At 39.7% G+C, this 22,417-nt stretch overlaps 1 protein-coding gene across 1 annotated transcript in view; it reads right to left on the reverse strand.

Annotated features, from left to right (window-relative positions):
- nbas (NBAS subunit of NRZ tethering complex) overlaps positions 1-22,417 on the reverse strand; it is a 164,929-nt gene that overhangs the window by 43,020 nt on the left and 99,492 nt on the right. Inside the window, exons 43-47 of the mRNA XM_040125994.1 lie at positions 18,045-18,295; positions 13,582-13,922; positions 9,347-9,571; positions 5,532-5,734; positions 970-1,059 (exon numbers count right to left, since the gene is read on the reverse strand). Of these exons, the coding sequence (XP_039981928.1) occupies positions 970-1,059; positions 5,532-5,734; positions 9,347-9,571; positions 13,582-13,922; positions 18,045-18,295 (1,110 nt within the window). The remainder of the gene's footprint in view (positions 1-969; positions 1,060-5,531; positions 5,735-9,346; positions 9,572-13,581; positions 13,923-18,044; positions 18,296-22,417) is intronic.

The raw sequence follows: 22,417 nt of genomic DNA on the forward strand, positions 1-22,417 counted from the left end.
CAGAAATACATCTTCCAAAAAACAAGAAAATGCTTTGTTGCAATGTACACATCCAAACAAATTTAGAAATTCTAATCAAAACTTAATCAAAACTAATTTACACAAATGATTGTTTGTCTACACAACTGATACTGTTCCAGCAAGCAAACCATCCAGACTAGAACTGAAATGCTTAAGTTAATTTTCAAGCAAAAAAGCCTAAAAGTTCACTGGGTCCAGCTTCTTAAATGTGAGGATTTGCTGCTTTTTTTGTGTTTTGTGATATTAAATTGAATAATTTTGCAATTTGGGCTGCTGGTTGGACTAGACAAAAGATTTGAAGATGTCACCTTGAGCTTTAGGAAACTGTGATGGGCATTTTTCAACTATTTCTTGACTAAACCATTATCAAGAAAATAATCTCAGGATTAATCGATGATGAAAACAATTGTTAGTTGCAACCCAAATCCAAACAGAAAAGAAAGAGAAGGTTAGATGGTGTTGCTTTGTGCATAACTACAATAAAAGCAGACAATTGGAAGCCGTTCTATTAGAGATCCTTTGTTTTACTTTGATGTGTTTGGCCAATGGTCACAAAGAGCAGGAACAGGTGCTGTGTCAAAATGTTGTTATTTCAGAAGAGAAAAAAGCCACCAAACAGGTTGGCAGGTGCCTCTTATTGATTAAACTAGCCAACAGACATTTTACTGGCATTTGACCCTCTTAATTTCAGGCCTTGAATACAGTTTCAAAAGAGGGAGGGTGTAAAGAGAGTAATTTGTGTGATTTATGTATGACTCAAAACTAACACTCATTCAGGTGATGTACATGTGCTTGGGATCGAATTATCTGAACTTCTGCTCTATGAGGTCAATTGAATTCACTAAGAGAAAGTTTCTACAAGTATAGTGAGTGTGTCTATGGTTTGTGTGTGTGTGCGTGTGTGTGTGCGTGTGTGTGTGTGTGTGTGAATAGATATAGATAACCTACCCACTCTGGACATTGTTGTGCACAGCAGTCACCATGGCCTCTAGGACCCTGAGGGGTTGTGAGTAATTTGTCAGGGCACCTGGGTCTCCACTGAAAAACAAACCACATCACTATAATCACATTTCATAATGCGCTAATTAAGATAAGATTTTCAAAGTACCACAATGTCGAGGGGCAACAACTGAGAGAAAAAAAAAAAAAAAAAATCAAAGGCCAGTAGTCAGTGTTAGTTTAAAAGAAACATGTTTGGCAGCATTTAAATTTCTGAGGCAAATGCAGCTCTGTAAAAATGAGTCATCATAAAGTTAAAAGTTAAAAGTCAGTTAAAAAACATTTAACCCATCTCCAACATTACAAGATCACAGGCTCTGTGAGCATGTTGGTGAAATCCAGTTGAATATATGAAGATTTAATAATTTAACATTGATAAAAGAGGTTTTGTTTTTCAATAAGGTGTAAATGAGACTGGTTTAATGGCACTTAATAGTAGGTGATCTTAAAAAGGTAATACGTTATCTTTCTGCAGCGTCATTAGTGTATTTCCTGGTGTGGCTTTGGGCTCAGCTACAGTGTGTGTGTGTGTGTGTGTGTGTGTGTGTGTGTGTTGCAAAAGGAGGGCCATTTTTCATAAAGACAGAAAGGGAAAAAAAAGACTGATTTCCCCTGACTCGACTTCACTTTGCTGTTGGGCTGGTGTGCGTACACATACGCACAAACACAAACACGCGCCCATTTCGGTATTTCGGTACACGTGCATGCACATGACATGCAAATGATAAGGCAGACTGTGACACACACACGCATGATAGACTGTGTTTCTATGTTTGTGTGTGTGTGTGTGTGTGCTGGTGTGGGAGCAGAGTGAGATCTGCAAGGGAACAGCTGTATCAGGCTGCATTAATTGTAAAAAGATAATGAATCAGAGAGAGGGGAGGAGTATGTGCATGCAAAAAGGGAGTGTATGTTTGTGTGTTCATCAGGGATAGTGCCCACATGTCTACTTAACTACGAATTTATGAGTGTCTGCTCACGTGCACAAGCATTTTCTGTTGTGTGCGTGCGTGTGTGTGTGTGTGTGAGGGTGTGTGTGTGTGTGTTTGTGTGTGTGTGTGTGTGTGTGTGTGTGTGTGTGTGTAAATGCAGGTGCCACCTATCTGCACCATGCGCCATTGAGCAGCCTTAAGAAGCAGGAAATGAGGCAGCAATATAATCAAGGCGATTGGCAGTCATTTGTCAAGCCAATCAGATGGCCTGATGATATTTTGCCCTGTCAGTAAAACATTACTCATTGGTCTTTCATTATTAGCACACATGGTTCTTGGGGCATAAAGGACAAACATTAGAAACACTACTGTGAAAATAAGCCTTCCATTTAAGCCTATGTACAGTATATGTTAAACGAAAGCAACTTGCTAATATGTTTTTTTTTCTGTTTATTAATAACATCAACAACCAAAATATGTGTTTTTTGGATCAGAATATATACTATACTATATCTGAGCATTTTTCCATGTCCCTAAAACCTCGCAGCTCTGCACACATGTCAAGGGTGAATCATCTCTCCCTTCCTTTGAAATGCAGGGAGCAGGAAGACACCAATAAACTACCACAGGCAGCCACTGTAGATTCGATTCAACACTTTAGGCTTTTGTTTTGACAGTGTTTTTCCCACCAGCACGCTGAGCCCAAGGAGGATGAATATACAGTATATTTTCAGAAAACAACCAACCGAGATCAGGTATTAGGTGGTTTGTTTGGGTGGCCTTCAACATTTTAGAATATAAATCACTGAGCCTGCTTTTGAGCAGCGTTAATTTCATTAATGAAATCTATGTGGAAAAATATTCGTTGATGATCTATTTTTCGCAACAAAAACAAGACTAAAGCTAAATAAAAATTAACCTTTGAAAAGGAGAACTATGACAAAATGTATTACATTTTTCATCATAGAATTAAGAGTAAACGATAATGTGAGAGACGGATGAATGGACAAGTTTTAATACAAAGTCTTATTCAACAACCCGCATCTGTGGAATCAGACACTGTAGCTCCTGATTAGTAAAACAGTTTCCGTAAAACCGATTTCTCCGCTGTTCAGAAGATGATTTGGCTGATGATTTAGACCTGTTACACTACTATAAGAAAGACCATGCAAAGTTATGTGTCTGTCAGTAATGTTATGACATTACCTGTTCTTGGAAGAAACAAATTTATGGACTAAGTTAATCTACAATCCACTGAGAATTAGACAAGAAGCCGCAACAACACATACAAAACTATGAAACTATGAAAACATGCAGGCAGCACCGCAACATTTATAAAAAGGTAAGCTAATGTAACTATCAATTGCTGTGAAGGTAACATAATCGTTCCTTTCAGTCGACTATCTTTAGTGTCAGGAGGAGGGAGTAAGTTATAGGATCAATGTTGGCGATCCATCTAAATCGTCCGCTAGATGTTCGCTAAACAAAGATCACAGTATTAATGTAATGCAACGATATAAAATCTCCTCTCAAACTAAACCCAGAAAGTGAACAGTATTTTAGTGAATCCAGCTTCTGAATGACTCACTGCATCTGCAGTGAACAGCACAGGTAGCTGCAGTAATGCTGGGTTAGCAGGAACAACTGTACTAGATTAGATTAGAGAGAGCGGTTCTGTTCAAACAGACAATTTGGAAATGGTCATTTGATTTACTGAGGTGAGTCAGTCTGTACTACTGCAGAGCAGACTGACAGGGACACCTTGTGAGCAACACCTGTAACCATGGTAACTGTACACACAGACGGCGACAGCTGTAGCCTCAAAATGCTTAAAAGACATAGAAATTAACAATGTATGATGAAAATTAGACTAAAATGTCTCTGACATAACTAGACTAAAATGTCTTTAGTTTTTGTTGACTAAAACTAGACTAAATCTAAAAAAAAAATCAAGTGACTAAAATTTGACTAAAACTAATACACTTTTTCATCGAAAGAGTTATGACTAAAACTAAATCAAAACCAGCTGCCAAAATTAACATTGCTTTAGAGATGGATATAGATACTTCTCTTGATCTGACTTGTTTTAAAAAAAAAAAAATGGGGGAAAAGGTACTAACCTGACAACCTAATTTTCTTGCCTTTGTTGTGTTTGCCACAGTGGATGGTATCTTTGGTAGCACGCAGTGCACAAACCTACAATGGTATATTTTTTTTCAACACTGTCCTATTATTAACTGATTTCTGAACAACAAAGGGCTACCAGTGTACAACACCATCTATGATTTATAACCCTGTGAAAACGACTGTGACATCCACAAACGTAAACTCTAGCTGCAGAGATGTGTAGAATTTCAAGTGTTCTGATTCCTGGAGAAGGAATCGTGTGGGTCATCATATTCAGAATATTAATAAGTCAGATGCTTGTGGTTCATTGGTTTACGCTTTTCCTGTTACTGTATATTTTCTGTGTTTATAAACACTCAACATTATTACTGATGTATTTTCTTCATTACACCTTACCTACAAATAGGGGTAATATATCCTTCACTCCCCCTGCATATGTTGTTTTTGTTTCAGCCGACCACACCATGGTCCTGTTCATGAGTCTCATGTTTTACCTTAAAACTCACATTTTAATGCCTTTGCTCATCACCTGGGATTTCCACAGTTAGAGGAAGTAAAAGTTTGCATCTTCGTCATAGCTCAGTTATGAAATCCTACCATACGGCAGAGGGTCTCTCCTGCTGGGCTGCTGACAGCACTGTCAGCCAGACACTGGAGCTCAGAGTATTGGAGTGGCCAACAGAAACGAGTCCTGCCACCCTGCCTCGCACTGCCCGGCGTTGTGCTGCCCTCTGTTTCCATCACCTGTCTCTACTTCCATCACATTTAGTTTTAAGACGAGATTCAGTTTGTAAAGTTTACAGCCTGCCACACCGTTCCTCCTGCATTGCCCTGTGTACTGTGAGCCAGCTTAAAAAAAAAAGTGCAGTGAGTCGACAACCAAAATCCAAGTTGACTCGGGGTCTTCTTAACTGATGCATAGACTCACTGACTTTTAGAGGACGGCCCTAGTCTTGTGTATGGATTAACTTGTTACCTAGTAAGTTATTGAGCTTTAGAGGTTTATTTTTGAGCTGTTGTCAAAGCCAGGCTAGGTGCTTCCCAGTGCTTCCAGTATTCATGCTAAACTAAGCTAATTGTCTCGTGGCTCCAGCTCCACGGTTAGGTCACAGACATGAGAGTATGGCATCAAACTTCTCTTCTAACTCTCGGCAACAAAGCTGAGGAAGTGTATTTTCCAAAATGCTACAAAGTGTACAGCCAAGCTTCTCTGTGTCATTGTGCATGTTCAGTTTAGTCAAAAGTAAGTTATTTAATAGTTAAGTATTTTAATAGTTTTGGCAATGTCCCTGAAGAATTTCACTGTTTTAAATGTTCTCAATGGGAAGACTTTTTGTACTGACAAGACTTGACTTGATCATACCACCTCTGGGTTTGTGCTGTGCATTGTGTTTGATTTCTACTGTGTATGTTATGGAGAAAAAAGAAAACATAGAGAGAGAAAGATAATACCTGAGTGCGGCCACTACTCTCGCCACTGCCTCATGAAGCACAGTTTTGACAGACAGGTCTAGGGGTCCAACAGCCACACGCAGAAGCTTTCCAATGCACTCCAGAGGCTGCCCATCAGTTGCCATGGTGACTGCCAGCTCGTGTACTTTTGACCTCTCTGATCGGGACACATCATAAAGTCGACAATAACCCTGGAGCTGTTCCTGGAAATTGTGAAACAAAACAAAAGCGATGGTGTGTGGTAGAGCTGACATACAATATCTGACAGGGAAAAGATTACAGGGGGAAAAAAGACAAAAATAAAGGGAAGTATACTGTGGTGGACTAATTCACCATGTATAAAGTTCAGAGCTTCGGCATTGTGGCAGGAGAAAAAGCAAGAGAGGGAAAAAAGCAAAATATTTTAAAGCAAGAACTTAAGAGAAAGAGGAGAGGCAGAGTGAAAGGAGTGCAGTGTGGTGCAGGAAGTACAAGGTTTAGTGAATTAAATTCCTCTACAGGTATTAACCCAGAGGGCAGTATTGGCCTGATCCTGCTCATCTCTCTCTACTGCCCTGCTCTCTTTGCTTTTTTTCTCTCTTGCAATAAAAAAAAAAACAGCTGAGAATCTCAACCTGGAAATGGTATTTGGTTGTGTGTATGTGTGTGCCGGTCTGTGCGTGTGTGTGTTTACACAGATTTGTGAATATTTAGGAAAAAAGAAGCTTGAATGGTAACATAATACTTCCTTATCTTAAAATCTTTTCAGCATAAAAATTATCATTAAAAATTAAAATTCTGTTTTTACTTTTTTCTTTGTGTTTTGTTTGCAAAACTGACTGTATTCCTCTATAGGCCGAACGCTCATCTTTCTCACCAAGGTTGAGGGCATGGCGTCAGAACAGATGCTGTTCAAAACTTCTATCGTTATAGCGGCTGCAAAGACTTTTGGTCTGAAGGTGGCTGTTGCTTGTCATAGAGGCAACCCAAGAACCTGGTTGTTAAAATCTTTTCGGCATAAAAACTATCATTAAAATTATCATTTCAATTATTTTAAATTATTTTAAATTCTATGTTTATCACACTAGTGGTAAAGGAGTCTCTCAAAAGCTCAGGATACAGGATTTTCAAGTCCACAGTAAATGGACAAGTATCAATGGGCAAAAAAAAGTCTGCAGCTACTGTAGTCACAGAAATGAAAACCTGGGGTTGTGACAGGTTTCAAAGAAACTAGATGCACAATAATGCTGACAATGCACAGTTTTGTTGTTTGCCTGGGGAATGACAAGAGCAATGACAGATGTTGCCGTATCATGTATCATTTTGTTGTCTCGGGTATCTCAGGTTGACAAACTTTTAGAATTCGATCTGAAAACTCTGGATTTAAAAAAAAAAGCTATTGATCTTTGGATCCAAAGTATTCTGTGGCTGGTGCTGCAAGAGTGCTTTTGTTGATTTCCTGTACACTCTGATCAAGACACTGAAACTCTTGGCATTAAGTCAAGGACAATCTGTGCTGTCAATGAACTCTGACAGGAGCATCCCTGGTCACCTCTCCTGTTTGTAATTTTTATACACAGTATATTCAGGACAGGATATTGATATTCATATGATATTCATGACGTATGGATATCATGTATTCATAATATATGACATTTATTCATTCATAGGCACCTGAGGCAAGATGAGGAGCACAGGTATCTTCTGCTGGTATTCCTGGGTGATCAGAGGTGTGAGGACTAGTTAGGGGCAATGGATGTGGTGACGACAGAGCTGAGCTATGAAACTAAGCTCTGAATTTGTCAAGGGGCAGATATAAGGCTCTTCCACAGGGTGGCCAGTTTGGGCATCTAGTAGGGATGCCCCTTTGCTGCTTCCTTTTGTAGGTTTTGTAGCCATGAACAACTTGGAGAAAACTCCGTGGCAGGACCGCCACATGCAGGGGGGTTAGATCTCCCAGGTGGCCTGGGAGCACCTGGAAGAGCCGGAGGAAGTTGGTGGGAAAAAGAAATTCGGGCAGCTCTTGTGCCACCACAACCCTTACCAGCCAGGAGACTTGAAGGAAGGATAGAGGGATGTATGGATGTGTGTTAATGTTGGTAATATTGCATGTTACTGTGAAGCCTAATTTTCACGAGCATTGTTTTCATAACCTACCGTATTTTATTCATAATATTAAAGGAAAACAGAACAGTTTTGCTGTAGTACTATAAACGGATACTCTTACCAATGTTTTTAGCAGGTGCTGGATATTGAAAAGGTTACAGAAACACCATTGTACCACATACAATATCTGCAGTGTGTAATTTGCGGTCCCCATGACAGGTAAAGGCACCTGTGGTGGTCTTCTACGATCCACTATTATTCCCAGCAGCTGGCCATGTACACTTGATAAATGACCACAGTATAGCCAAACAGAGCCTACAGGGCTCCTACTGTCTATCTTTCTCACCTACTTGCCCTTTTCTGGTTCTTATATCCTTTTTATCTATCTCCACGGATACAATTGCTTTCCTGTACCAGTAAAAGGGAAGTTACATTGTAGAGGTTGCAGTATGTGTGTGTCTACACCTGTGACTTTAGCCTACAGCTCTGCCTTGTAATGCTTGTATCCTCCTCTCTATTATGGAGGATATGTGCTTTTAAAGAGATAAAACAGGGGCTAAACATTATTAACTTCCACAGTCTGGGGTTCAGAAATGACCAGTTTCATGGGTATCTAATGGTCGCATAGCAACAATCGGCTTGCCAAATCATAATGTCCTCTCACTCTATCTCTGCATTCATTTTGTGCATACACAGAGACACACATAGACAAAGCCAGCCACAGGGAGGTGACAGTTGGGTAAGTCAGTGTGACTTTGCTTAATGCGATACAGCATGGTGTATGTACTGTATATAAGGCCATACAGCAGGGCTCATTTGAAACAGCAGCCCACAGATTTACATTAATATACCCTTGACTGGTCCCAGTGAGGCAGGGAAGAGCTTAGTCAAGCAGAACCACCCCAGAAATATACAACACACACACACACGTATACACAAGCCCATAAAAAGTACAGAAACAAACTGTATGTCAAACTAAAGGTGACCCCATGAACAGGCAAGGGAACAGGATATGAGAGCGATCAGGTGTGTGTGTGCGCGTCAGAAAGGCTATGAATGAGCCTGTAAATCGAGTTTTGGGGAATGGCTCTTTGGTCAATTTACCTGTTAATTAATAAGAACAAAGACACTAAAATTAACCATGTGGTCCCTGTAGATGATTACTCGTGCTCACTTCAGTGCATTACCTAATGTTACATCAAAAAGTAGGTTATTTGCTTTATCCAAAATTAGAAATCTGTCCTCTTAGTAATAAAAAAGTTAATATCATTTTTATTATATGGTCTTTGGATTAATACAATAGTTCAAAACTGAAGATCCAGTATGTCATTAAGTCAATCCAGGTAATGAAACTAGGTGTATTTCTGGGACTATTTTAAGGTGAGAAAGCACATATTAATCCACTGTTCTATTATTCTATATTCATTCACTGCTCATTACAGTATTTTTTTTTTTAATTTTGCACCATTTTTGACATAATTTCTATTTCTATTTTGTGTTTCCTTCACAAAGCCAGCTGATTTGAACTGCTCACTCAACATAGTGTATGCTAAAGCGCAACCATGACTACGTGCAGCAAATAATCTAGGTGTCTATGTACCTAACATTTACTTTAAACAATAGGGAAATCTTTATGGAACATCTGTGTTTTGGTAACCACATATTACGGAAAGGGGACTTCTTGCTCTCAAAAAATAAAATGGCCTAAGTGTCTGGCAGATGGGGTCTACCTGCTGGCTTTCCTTGAGCGACAGAATGAAGGGGTGGTTGAGAGTGTCCAGGTGGGCCTTTGATTGCTGCAGGTGTGCTACAGCCTCATCAGAAGTCATCCCTGCTGAATCCATCCCTTCCCGCTCCCCGCTACCATCGCCTCCTCTCTTCCTGCTCTTCTCGCCCAGCTGGCGCAGGGCTTTGGTGGCTCGCTTTATCACCTCCGACCTTGCCTGGATGCTCAGCTGGAGACAGAATAGGATGGACAGACAGAATAGAAAGAGCAGGAGGAGGAACAGGATAAGGAAAGTAAATTGGGGAGTGAATCGAGGTCAAATTGAACGAAGAGAGGGAGTGTTGCACAGGTTATGTACATCAATTTCCCACTTAACATGTCGAAGATATGCAGGTATTACCCAGTCTATCTGTACCAAAATATCATCAGGAACTTCAGCAGTATATGTGTATATGTGTGAGGAGTGTGAGGAGTGTGAGGAGTGTGTGTGTGTGTGTGTGTGTGTGTGTGTGTGTGTGTGTGTGTGTGTGTGTGTGTGTGTGTGTGTGTGTGTGTGTGTGTGTGTGTGTGTGTGTGTGTGTGTGTGTGTGTGTGAGTGAGAGAGAGAGATCATAGCTGTCTGCCCGGGATAATTGATTCCATTTGGTCAGAGCAGGTTAACCATTCATGGGGAGAAGAGAAAGTCTTTGGCTGTAGGAGGTTTTACTCCCTTGCATGGAAGCACACAGGCATTGAAAAGCCCAACACATATATTCAAGAAGACACTTAAAAATCATCCAACTTCATACTTCCAGCTACCTCAACCACACATTCAGACACAAGCTACTCATACTTCTGCATTAGCTACGTATCTTGGCTCAGACTAACAGCACTTTTCTCTCCCAGTACAGGATGATCACTCAAATGGAATTTCCTGACCAGTGCTGGGTAGTATCGCCTTACTGTAATATTATTACTTTCCCGAGTAACAAGTAGTGTAAGGAATTGAAATTTTCAAAACACTAATTATATTACAGTTATTTTTTTAACGCTGCGTTACAGCCCTGCCAAATTGTGATTTGTTTTTGTCCTTGGTAGACTACCTTTTGAAGTGGCTGTGCAGCAGGTCAGGGCAGGTCACATTGACTACTAGTCAAAAAGCTAAACGACGGATGGAGGATGAGGGAGAGGGAGAGAGGTATACTTTAAACAGCTGGAAGTATTGTTATTATTTCGAGTTTTGTCTCAGTCAAAAATGCAAAGAACATTGTAGTCTATTGTAAACTTTGTGCCAGCAGTACAATACTTTCAACCGCAAAAATACATCTAATTTATTGAAGCATCTGATATGGCAGCACAACAATGTGAAACTTGTCGCAAAAAAAACCAAAACACTGGCACTGACAGGGAGGCCTCTACTGCCACGCTCTCCCGCTAAACAACAGAATTTGGAATTTTGCATTTCAGAGCAGGACACGGTGGTGGAGAGACGTTAAGTGGACAAGATCTGAAGAGGCTCTTTGCGGGTGTGCATTGTAGAGGAGATGTTATCTATTTCCACAGTTGACTCACCCTCATCTCGACGCACGAGAAAATACCCATGAAGAGCAATGTAAACCTATCGAAGAGAAAGATATTCGCTAGCTACCTCGAGAGAGAATATTTGGTAATGGAATCTAATTCGAAGGCCCCACTTGGTGAGGTAGACTTTGTTTCAACCACAGCTGACATCTAGACTTCTAACTACAAAAGCTTTCTGGGTGTAGCAGTTCACTGGATCAGCAATTCTGCAACAAGGTCGCCATAGCATGTAAAGGAATCAGACACAGGCACACTTTTGATGTTACTGGTGCAGAGATAGAACGAATTCATTCATCATATGGACTTCTTTGCAAAGTTGTATCTATTGTGACAGGCAATGCATCAAATTTTGCCAGGGAATTTGAAATATATCGGCCTGTCAATGTGGAGTCTAATCCTGAACTGGAAGAAGACGAAGATGTCACTTTTACAGGTCTCGCAGGAGCCGTCTTCACTGAGAATGATGGTCAGTTTACTCTTCTCTCACATTACAGCTGTGCATCACATACAATTAACCTAATATCCACTGGGAATATTGAGAAATACTTAACTTCGAATGCAGACATCAAGGTTGTGTATAGGATTAGTATCGCAAAATGCACAGCTCCATGGCCAAAGGCAAAGCGATTTGCAGTTGCATCAGAACATGTGGAGGAAGTCAACTGCAGAAAGGTACTGGTGCCGTCATCCACAGGGTGGAATTCCTTTTAGGAGGCCATTTCCAGAATCACCGTAATTCCAATGAACAAGCTGAATAGCCTATGCGTCAAACTGGGAATTAAATGCCTCAATGACAAGGAGTACCAATTCCGGCAGGAATAATGCACTGTCATGAATCCGCTTACAGCAGCATTGGACATCTTGCAAGGGGGTAACCGTTGTTATGTGACTTTATTACCAACCCTTGAATTCCTGATGTCAAGGACAATTGCCTTGAACGACACCCTCTCAAGGATGACAGCTGGCCTTCCAGATGTCATTGGGAAGGTATGCTTATATTCCTAAACCTCTTATCTTTTTGCAAATATATTTGGGCAGATTTGATGCATTGCACAGTCCATGAACAGAGGGAACAGATGTTACTGCAATATTTGCTTTTAAGGCAGTCAGTATAATGATCAAAACTATAGTAGTCAAAATTATGATATTCACAACGACAGCAAAAAAACGATTAAAACAAATAAGAGGATCAATAAATGGCCGACAACATAATTATATCTATGATATTGATCGCACATAGAAGGAAGGATAATTTAGGTCAACAGTGAATATCCCGCATAGAAAATAAATCAAATGACAGATTAAATAGTAATAATATAACTACAATAAATAGATTAAATTGTATTTGTCAGGCCATCCAGACTCGTTTTACGGATGGCCTAAACAGTTGTGATGCACAACCTGTTTGTGATACACAACCTGTTAGGGAGGGGAGTAATTTGGTAATAAATGATTAAAGTAACTAAGTAATTTTGATACCAAGTAATGAGTAAAGTAATAATATTACTTTTCAAAAGAGTAATAAGTAAAAAGTTAAAACTGTAGAATATCTTTGAAGGGTAAGAATGTATATGGATTTGTGTTATGTGTGTGTGGGTCTCTCCCCTATAGAACTAGATATAGGTATTCACAGCCAACATCTGCCAAAGCCTTGGGTAACGTCTGAAAACGGTTTGGAGGTTTAGGAAGGGAGAATGCCTCTACTAAAGACGCTATCTCAGATCAATACTTCAGAGGGGGGAAAAATGCCAACCCTCTCTTTTCCATTAAAAATAACTCCAGTATGAGGTAAGATAAGTCCCAGCCATCCATCTGCCCATTGGCCTTGTTGGAAATGGATCAATCGTGGGGGGCACTGGGGATGCGAAAGGTCAGATGCATTCTGTACAGTGAGAAGAGTAAAGGGTTTCCATTTGAGGGTTCAAAAAGGTTCAAAAAGAGGGAGGATGAGGGGAGAGGGAGCCAACTACGGGATTTTGAGAGGTAATCTGCACAGTGGGAAAACAGTGCCTGCTGGGAGTTGGAGTTTAATTGGCTCTGAAGTAGAGAGGGATCAATTAGCTCTCTTGGAGTTACAGGGAAAGAAAGGGGGCATAAGACCAAAACGGAAGAATAGGAAGTGTCTGGAGAGATCGGGTGGCAGGGTGCCAACATGTAAAAAAATAAATAAAACGCTGGGCTACTATTGATAAGGTGCGCTGAGGCACTTTAAGTCCTCTGCATGACAGTTTTTCAGAGTGCTATTATTAAGTGGCTGACATTTCTTGTGCATTTTTATAATTTCTTTTGTAAATTATGACTGGTATGTCCTTTGAGGTGACAGAATGTGGATGTGAACAGAATAATATATTTTAGATTTTCTGAAAATTTAGCTGGAGGCGTAAAAGCTAACCAGACAATAAAGAGTACAGAGTGAGGAATATGACAGTTTGATGTAGTGATTGAAAATCCCCACAATCCTTCCAGTTACACAATATGAATCCTGTCTGGGTGGCTGCCTGGAACCAACTACCTTCTGTGCTGCAATTACATATTGTCTGTCTCCCCAACCCCCACCAGTACCTTTCTGAGAAACTAACAGAAAATAGAGCCTCCTACTGTAATGTGTCATACTAGTTTTTTTTCTTTTGTGTATTCAGGGAAAAAGCAATACTCTTGTCTGGCCCAGTTTAGCCTTACATTTTTGGCTGCATCAGGTGAGAAGGTGATACTATCCATGAAGTGGACAGCATCAGCAGGGACCAGCCTGTCTAGATATTTGGCACAGGTGTCATAAGCATGCAGGTAGTCTTGGTCACTCTGTGGGGGTCTCTTCAGCAACTGGAGGTCTCCTTTCCAAAACAGCTTCTGCAGCCAAACTGCGTGGACTGCACTGGTGGATACTGTTGCCCCTCCACCACCAGGCACAGGCAGCCGATTGGCAAGTTTGGAGATGGACAGTACGTTCTGACTGGTCAGAACTGGTTGTAGAGTGGCCAGCGGATCCAAGGATTCATCAGTCAGCTTCCGGTAGTCTAAGCCTGCAGGAGAGAAAGACATTTGTTAAGCATTAAATGTATACGGACATTTGTATACTACATTTTTAACATTAAGGGACTAATGTTGTTATGTAAAAAAATCCAAACTCTATGCTAATAGTGAACTGCGTGTACATGAACAAAAATAACAAGTACACTAGAAGGCTCCGTCATTGTCCTTGTACACATGACCTTCTGCAGCAATTTGCCCTGGCTGTTGTTACTGTGCTATTAAAGGGGTGATACAGCACGCATATTCAATGCATTCTAAAGGAAAATATTCACAAGCTCAGCAAAGTAATAAGATCGCAGGAGTTTTACATAAGGTCAGCTTTTATGTTTAATCTTACGATGTGGAACACAAATTCTTTATCATGGCGATTGATACAATTTTTTTTACTACTACTCTTTACAATGCAGAGACCTGACATGTACGGTAAAAACAGGCAATGCGCATACAGTTAGTACATATATAATTAATTCCAGAGGCAGAATATAATAGTTGCATTGTGTGAGAAGCCTTGCATTTAAACCACTACAGCATATCCAACAATGTTCAGAAGGCGGCACTTTATAAGAGAGGCCTATTTGAAGGCACTTTATACTATGTATACAGTACATACTAAATTACTTTATTTACATATGATATGTGCTAACCATGCAGCACTTCTAGGATAATTAATGATCTGAGATGCACAGGATGTTCAATATTCCATTACATGACAGAAATGCAAAAAGAGAAATGAATAACAGAAGACAGTAAAAGGTTGAAGTGAACAACAAAGATTGCATGTGCCCTATGTGTGAGAGTGGTGCAGTTTGTCTCTCAGCATGCAAAGGTGTACAGATTGTTTTTGGATCTGTCTATTTGCATCATATCGCATACCACTGCAGTACTCTGTGTGTGTTTGTGTGTGTGTCTGAGAGAGCGAGCTGGTGGCGTGCACTTGGTCTCCATCTCTATCAGACAGACACATTACTGTGGCAACACCACAGCCTGTCTGGGCTTTAAATATTTAACAATGGTCTGCCTATGGGGAGGGCTCTGTCAACGCTGCTCGGAATCCCTAACACACACACAGAGACAAACACACACACACACACACACACACACACACACACACACACTCTCTCTCTCTCTCTCTCTCTCTGATGAAAAAATGTCTGATGAGCACACACGCACAATACTTTCAGACAGGCCCAGACGGACACTTAAACTGCAGATAAGAGTTACATGCACTTACACATGTAGTCTCTTTCTCCGTCTCTCCCCTGCCCCACCCACTCATCTTTCTACGTACGTCTCTTCCATACCCAAGCAGCATCTCATCCCCTTCCTCAGGAGAGCCCACTCAGACAGTCACCTGGTACTGTGTCTGAAATTGTGATGAATATTGGACACACACCACCTGTCTCTACACCATCTATATGCCTCTGTAAGTGTGTCTGTGTGTGTTGGCTTGCATGTGTCTGTTCAGGACTGAAAATTAGTTATTTTGAGTGTGTGTGTACGTGTGTGTGTGTGTGTGTGTGTGTGTGTGTGTGTGTGTGTGTGTGTGTGTGTGTGTGTGTGTGTGTGTGTGTGTGTGTGTGTGTGTGCGTGCGCGTGTCTCAAAGTTGGATATTGTTAGTAGAAAGTTGATGGCCCAGGAGACACCGCAACAGCCTGCGTGTCAGTTTGGCTACAGTAGTGTGAGCATGTGAGTTACGTTTCAACAGTTGCATGTGTGTGTATTTGTGTGTGTGTGAGAGAGATATGGAGAGTGTTATGTTGTTAGTGTTAAAATGTCACAAAATCAGTATATGTGCCAGTACATGAGTATTAATCCATTCGGTGAAGTACATGTATATGTGTGTGTGTTAAAGAGCAAACGTCCAGTTGTAGCTTAGCTTCGGCCATGCATGGGGCTGTAGTAATGGAGATACTCAGCATTTAAAAATCTGGGTGGGGGGTGTATTGGTCAAGTTTTTCCAAAGCCAAAAACTCAAGAGCACAAATGTCATGAATGGATTAAATTGTGTGTTTATTTTCTTTAGCACAATGAGCAATCCTTGGTGAGTCTATCCAACTATCTTACTACTTACAGTAGTAAGCAAGCTCTACTTCCAAGGCCTTAGAACACATGATTAACTCACTACATTAGTGTTTGGGGTTTCAGGTTATGTTGTGTAAAAACGTCTTGTTCACAATTAGCACATCCAATGTAGTACTTGCCCAAAGTGTGGAAGCTAGTCTTGGATACTATCAGTGTTTAGGGTAACGTTCGTCCCTCCGTCCTGCTTCTTATTGCATTTCAGGGAAGTTAACACTCCAGCAACCCCAGCTAACTTCTCCCGAAATATCATGACATTTTCCCAACACATCGGTTAGCCTTTTCTCTTGTAATGTAAAATATGAAAATATACTGTTTGAAAGTAAAAACAAGTATGTAAGCTAAGCAGCCACCTGGGTTATGTTAGAATGGTCTGATTTGACATTTTTCCTTATAATTCTTATAACACTAGGACAAAACTAGCTTTACATCACAATACAAGAACAATGTGGCTTGTTTATTTAAATCTTTTAAAAAGTCCATGGGAAACATTAAAAAGTCAGCCAGAGACTGTGTTTTCAGCTAACTCGAAGACCTAAAGATAGCATAATTAGCTAGCTAGCTACTGCTGACAAAATTTGCAGTTCAGCACCCAGCTTTTTTGGGCCACTGTCTGAAATCAAGGGCCCACTGTTTTAAAAATTTCAAAAAATTAATGAGTGGTAAATCTCCCACTACATATCTGCTGTAAACGAGAGAAAAGCTAAAGTAACTAAATGGTGTTGGGATTGGCAAACAGTTAGCTAATATACAGTGATGTGACACGTTAATTGTGTGCGAGTGAAACTGAAACGTAGCAGTGGCAGTGTGAGTTTTAAGCATTTCAAGTCCAATTTTTGTTATTTTATGTAAAAATGCATCCGTCTTGATGTGGATGACTCAAAGGTGTGTCTATGTAATTTGTGTACGTGTGTGTATGGGTGTTAAACAGAGACGTGTCACCGGTAAAAGCTGTGGTGTTATCTGGAGCAGCAGGAAGAAGTGAGGCGTGAAAACACAGCTGGCAACCGGCTGACCTTTACTGAACTTCACAGAGAAATGACACCACCTCCAACCGTACACAACAAAGTTTGAGCACTCTAGCCAGAGTGCTGAACTGGTGACACGCTGCAACCTGGACAGTCTATCCCTGGAGATGGCACGGCCACAGAAATTTGAGTGGAAACAACATCTTAATGCGACGCTGTTGCTGTGTCAGGAGCTTGGTGTGTCAGGTAGATTGACAACTAATACAGGGGTGGATTGTTTTTTTTGCCATTTATAGGCAAATGTGACTAGTTATGTCTGTTTGAATGCTGTTAACTTTCAATTTTGGAAATTTTTACATGAGAGCTGGTGGAGAAAAAGAGGAACGGTAAAAACAAAGGACAAGATGAGGTCGAGATAAAAGATGTCATGTATGTCATCTGGAGTATTTCAACTGTCACTTGCGGAGAAATGTAGTGTAGTTTTATCTGGCAGCAGAAATGTGCCATAGATTTTGGCACTCTTTTTTTTTTTAAGACTCATGACATGACAATCCGTGGCTAAGAGATTATCTACTGGCCACGAGGAATGTCAACATTTGTCCGTGAATCATCAATCATGTCAAGAGGGAATTTATCCAGGTCCTCAACACTGGACTTGATTTCTTGGCATTAAAGGTTTAAGGCTGATTTCCCATCAAAAACAGAGTTGCATTAATCCTTCGAATTCTAGGGCTTTTTTGCTTATTACTTTTCAGAAACAGCATTGTTTGGCAAATTAGTATTTATGCCAATTCTGTACCATTAGAAAGTGTTACTCTCAATTTGGTATTCCTAAGCAGTGCTTTTGTTGTCTACAACCAAATTAATTCTTTTTTTTATGAATGTCCCTCTTGCTTCATAAAGAATTACATACTTTTAAAGTAAACTCCACTGGTTCAGGGGGCTACATTTTTGATATATTAACAGACATATTATCCCTGCCTTTTGTCCTTCCTTTAAACCACCCTCTAGTTATGCATTATCTGCATTAAAATGACAGAGAAATAAAAATAAAATCATCTCACCACTGGCAACAGCTCGAAGCTTCTTGAGCAGTTTGACATGGGAGTCTGGCTTGATGCTGGTGGTGAAATAAGGCTCACATCCTGCAGCATCCAGCAGGGTGTAATAGTAGAGCAGGCGGTCCAGGTCGGTTCCCTCCACAGTCGGCAGAACGTACTTGGTCATGTGGCTGTAAAAGGCCTGAGGGTTACACTTCAAAGTGTCAAACAGACCAAGGGACTCGCCCCGAGATTCAATATCCTTGGTGGAAAGACTGGACGAGAAGGAGGAGGAAAGAAAGAAAGAAAGAAGGGGAAGGGAGAAGAAGACAGAACCATTAGTTTAATTAACTGAATGTATTTGGCAATTTCACATGGAAAGTAATAATCCGTAAAGTTTTCATACCAATAAATACACACAATAATAATCCAGACTATCTCAAGTTCAAAGCTTTGAATTTTTTACATTTGCTGTTGTGAACACCTGCTGTGTGAGATACTGTATGGCCTCTCTATAGAAAATATCCATTGGTTTACAAGATGTGAAACACTTTTAAGTTTCTGGAATCAGAAACAGTGGTTTGTTCGATAAAAACATATGAAGATCTAAGTTGTTCACATAAGCAGCAATAGCCACCACGCCTGAAAAGATATGACAAACCCGCAACACTGACAGAAAAAACAAATTTAATCAAAAGAAAATCAAAGGAAGAAGAAAACCAGCACTGGAGACTATTTGGTTGCAAAGTAGATTTGAAAAGTACTGTGCTAAAACAGCACAGCAATCTGCCAGTTTATCACCAAAGACACAGTCCCTCGAAAAAGATGAGGATTTCATAGATTACTACTGAGAATAAATTTAAGAACTTGGTAAGCTCTGATATAAAAAGGCAAAATTGGGACAGATTGTGAAAAAAGGAAAACAGAGAGACAGCTAGAGAGAAAAAGACAGAGTAGGAAGTAAGGCAGTGAAAATGAGCATGAAAAGCTGAGTTCATAGAGAGGAAAAAATCTGTGTGGAGACAGATTTGTATAGATCCTACAATTCAAGATGACCGTGATAGCTTGAGCATCTGCTGCAGGTCTCTGCTTCCTTAATTTGGGCCTGATATAACTGCATTCATCGACCGAATCTACATCTACTTATAATTACATAAGTTAGACTTTTCTCCTCTTGCTGATCTTTTCCGCTGGGTTTTTTTTTGCCTGTGCAGATAAAAACTGTTTTCTCCTTGGTACATATCAGGCCGAGATTTCCCTTCATACAATCTGGGACGCTATTCAACAGTTGTCAAAGTCGAAATGACTGCTCATTTTGACTCAAATATTGTGACAATCCATACTGGTCTTAACAACGTTCAGGGATCTTTATCTTCACTTTATGAGCAAATCTTGGTGCTCAAACACAAAATGAGCTCTAATGAAGATAACACTGATGACCTGACAAAACTTGTGCAAACACTTGAAAAAGAAAATGAATAGAAGTCGGTCATCCAACCTTCGTTTCACTAATGTCTCTGAACAAAGTAAATGAAGAGACACGATCGCCTTCTTGAACCAGCTGATCCCACTACTTCTTGGCAAGGACAACTATCCTACTGTGCCAGTTATCGAAAGGGCTGACTGCTCTCCCACTTTCAGCTCCCGCTCGAGATCTGCTCCATCCTGATCAAGTTCTTACATTTCCAGGACAAAGTTTGTTTGACGATGCTGTTCCAGCGGGTCAGGGAAGAGAAAAAGTCACTGAATACAGTAAAATCCATAGTGCCTGGAGCACACTGGACAACGCCTGGGTGCGAGCTGTTATAACTAAACAAAACTAAACAAAACTGTCATCACAATCAAAGCATAATTCATTTACATTTAATAATCAAACATTCACAATCACTCAAATTCAGCAGGGAGAGGTACGTAGAAACAGCTGTTTATGGCTTGCAGGTCTCTCTGCCTCTCTCTCGTTGACTGTCCCTTCACTCCACTGTCTTTTCCCTTCTGTCTGTGGATTGCTATCATGGGGAAAAATATAATTAGGGCCGAAAGTTTTATTTACAACCACAAAAAGCAAGCAGGCTAAGAAACAAAACTAAGCTATGTGTTCCATCTGCCTGTCTATCTCCTAGATCTCCTCTGTTCCATTTCAGTACTATCACAGCACTGCACCTACACAAAACAAGGAGCACTGTCCATGGTTCTGAAACAACAGCTAAGCAACAGTAACATGTACTGTATCTCGGCCAGTAAATTTGTTGTTTTTCTTATTTTTCAATAGATACCTAATTTTAAACAGAGGGGGTAAAATATACAAGACAATACAAAATTTATTTAAAGATTTTAATAGTGACCAAGGAGGTGCCGGATCCAATCAAACAGGTCCCGATCCTGTTCCGGCAGCTCAGCTTTCTGACCTGCTTTTTTTAATTGTTTCTGAAGGCACAATTGAATCAGCTAAAGGTTTAAAGGTTATTCATCTTAATATAAGGAGCCTTCTTTCAAAAATCGATCTCTTCAGAGCCTGGGTTATTCTTTACAAATATTACAACAATACCAATATTATCACTATTTCCGCAACATGGCTACATACTAAAATTTTTGTTGGTGAAATTAAAACTGGCAGTTTTGTTCTGTATAGAGCTGATTTGGCTTCTAAAGAGGTGGGGTGGCCACATACTGTATGTTTCTGCAAATCTTGATTCTGAGTTTGTCATTTCTAATGTAGAGCCCGTTCATTTTAAATGTCTCTTTGTTAACATTACTCTTCATGATAACAAACATTTAAGTATTGGCAACATTTATAGGCCTCCCTCTGTATTTTGTCAACCATTAATTCTCTTGAGAGGCATAATACATTTTTTTTTCCTGGGTGGGTTCAATAGTAACTGACTTGATCGTTCCTCCTCCAATGATAGAAATTTATTTGGTCATGTAAAATTCACTCAATTAATTAATGAACCTACTAGGGTGGATTTTCAGACTTCATCTTTGTTGGTTTGGGTACTTGTCACTAATTGTGAAAGTTTAACAAAATCTGATGATATGCCAGATTGTTTAAGTGATCACTCTGTTATATTTAGTGTCTGGAAAATTAAAAATCCAAGTTTTCCTCTGAACTAGACTGAGAAACTGCAAAAATATGGATGTAGATTGTTTTATTGAAGACCTGTTTGCTATCAAATGGGATAGACATCAGTCAATTTTTTTTGTTGATGATGCATGGAACTTTTTTTACTCTAACGTAATTGATAAACACGCTCCCATGAAAAGAAATTAGAGTGAAAGGTAGGCATTTAACCTGGATCAGCTCATATCTTATCAACCTTTCAAACAAAGGGATAAAGCCTGGGCCAAATATCATTCATCTAAAGACTCTGCTGACTGGAAAACCTACAGATACTCTATTTATGTAAGACCAAAACAATGAATGCAAAATCAAAATACTATAAAGATAGCTTTTTCTTAGGATTTTCATAACCTAGACAGTTTTGGAATCAATTGAACCCTATTCTCAATAAAACAAAAAAAATCTTCATTAGCCAGATATCAATTAATAATTAAATTATTTCTGATCCTTTACCTATTTCCCATTCTTTTAATCAGCATTTATCTTCTGTCTGTGGTTCCCAAGACTTTAATTCCCATGGTAACGCTGGTTCTACAAACTTTATCACTTCTAATGGTTCCTTTTGTTTTAGAAAAATCTTGTCTTCTGATGTATGTTATGCTATATGTGAGTTAAAATTAAGTAGTATTAGTGCTAGTCCAGACAGTTTGGAAGCAAAATTTGTTAAACTTGCCACTCATGTAATAATATATCCCCCTGCAGATTTATTTAACTTTTCTCTGTCTACTTGTTCAATTCCTCCCATATGGAAATGTGCCAGAGTTACCCCTCTTTTCAAAGGTGGAGACCCATCTGAAGTGAATAATTATCGACCAACTGATATTATTTGTGCTATTGCTAAAATGTTTTAGAAACATATCTTTAATCAAGTATCACAGTACATCAGTTTGTTCAATATTTTAATCACCATCCCAATCTGGTTTTAGGCCTAACTGTTCCACCACCACGGCTTTTCTAAAATTCACTAATGATGTGTTCTTCCTTGATAAAGGTTAACTCACAGGTGCAACTTTTTTTATTCAATCTTTACAAGGCTTTTGATATGGTTGATCTCTACTTCCTCCTTGAAAAGCTATATTCTACTGGTTTAACTCAAAATGCTCTCCTCTGGTTTAAGGCCTGTCTTCATACTAGATTTCAGTGTGTTGTCTTTCAGGGTTCTCAGTCTGACTATTTAATTGTTGAAAAGGGTGTTCCACAGTGTTCCACCTTGGAACCACTTCTTTCATCTATTTTTATTAACAACCTACCTCAAATATGCTTAAATTGTCTTCTTTAT

Source organism: Xiphias gladius, chromosome 4, assembly GCF_016859285.1.
Source record: "Xiphias gladius isolate SHS-SW01 ecotype Sanya breed wild chromosome 4, ASM1685928v1, whole genome shotgun sequence".
Classification (NCBI taxonomy): Eukaryota; Metazoa; Chordata; class Actinopteri; order Istiophoriformes; family Xiphiidae; genus Xiphias; species Xiphias gladius.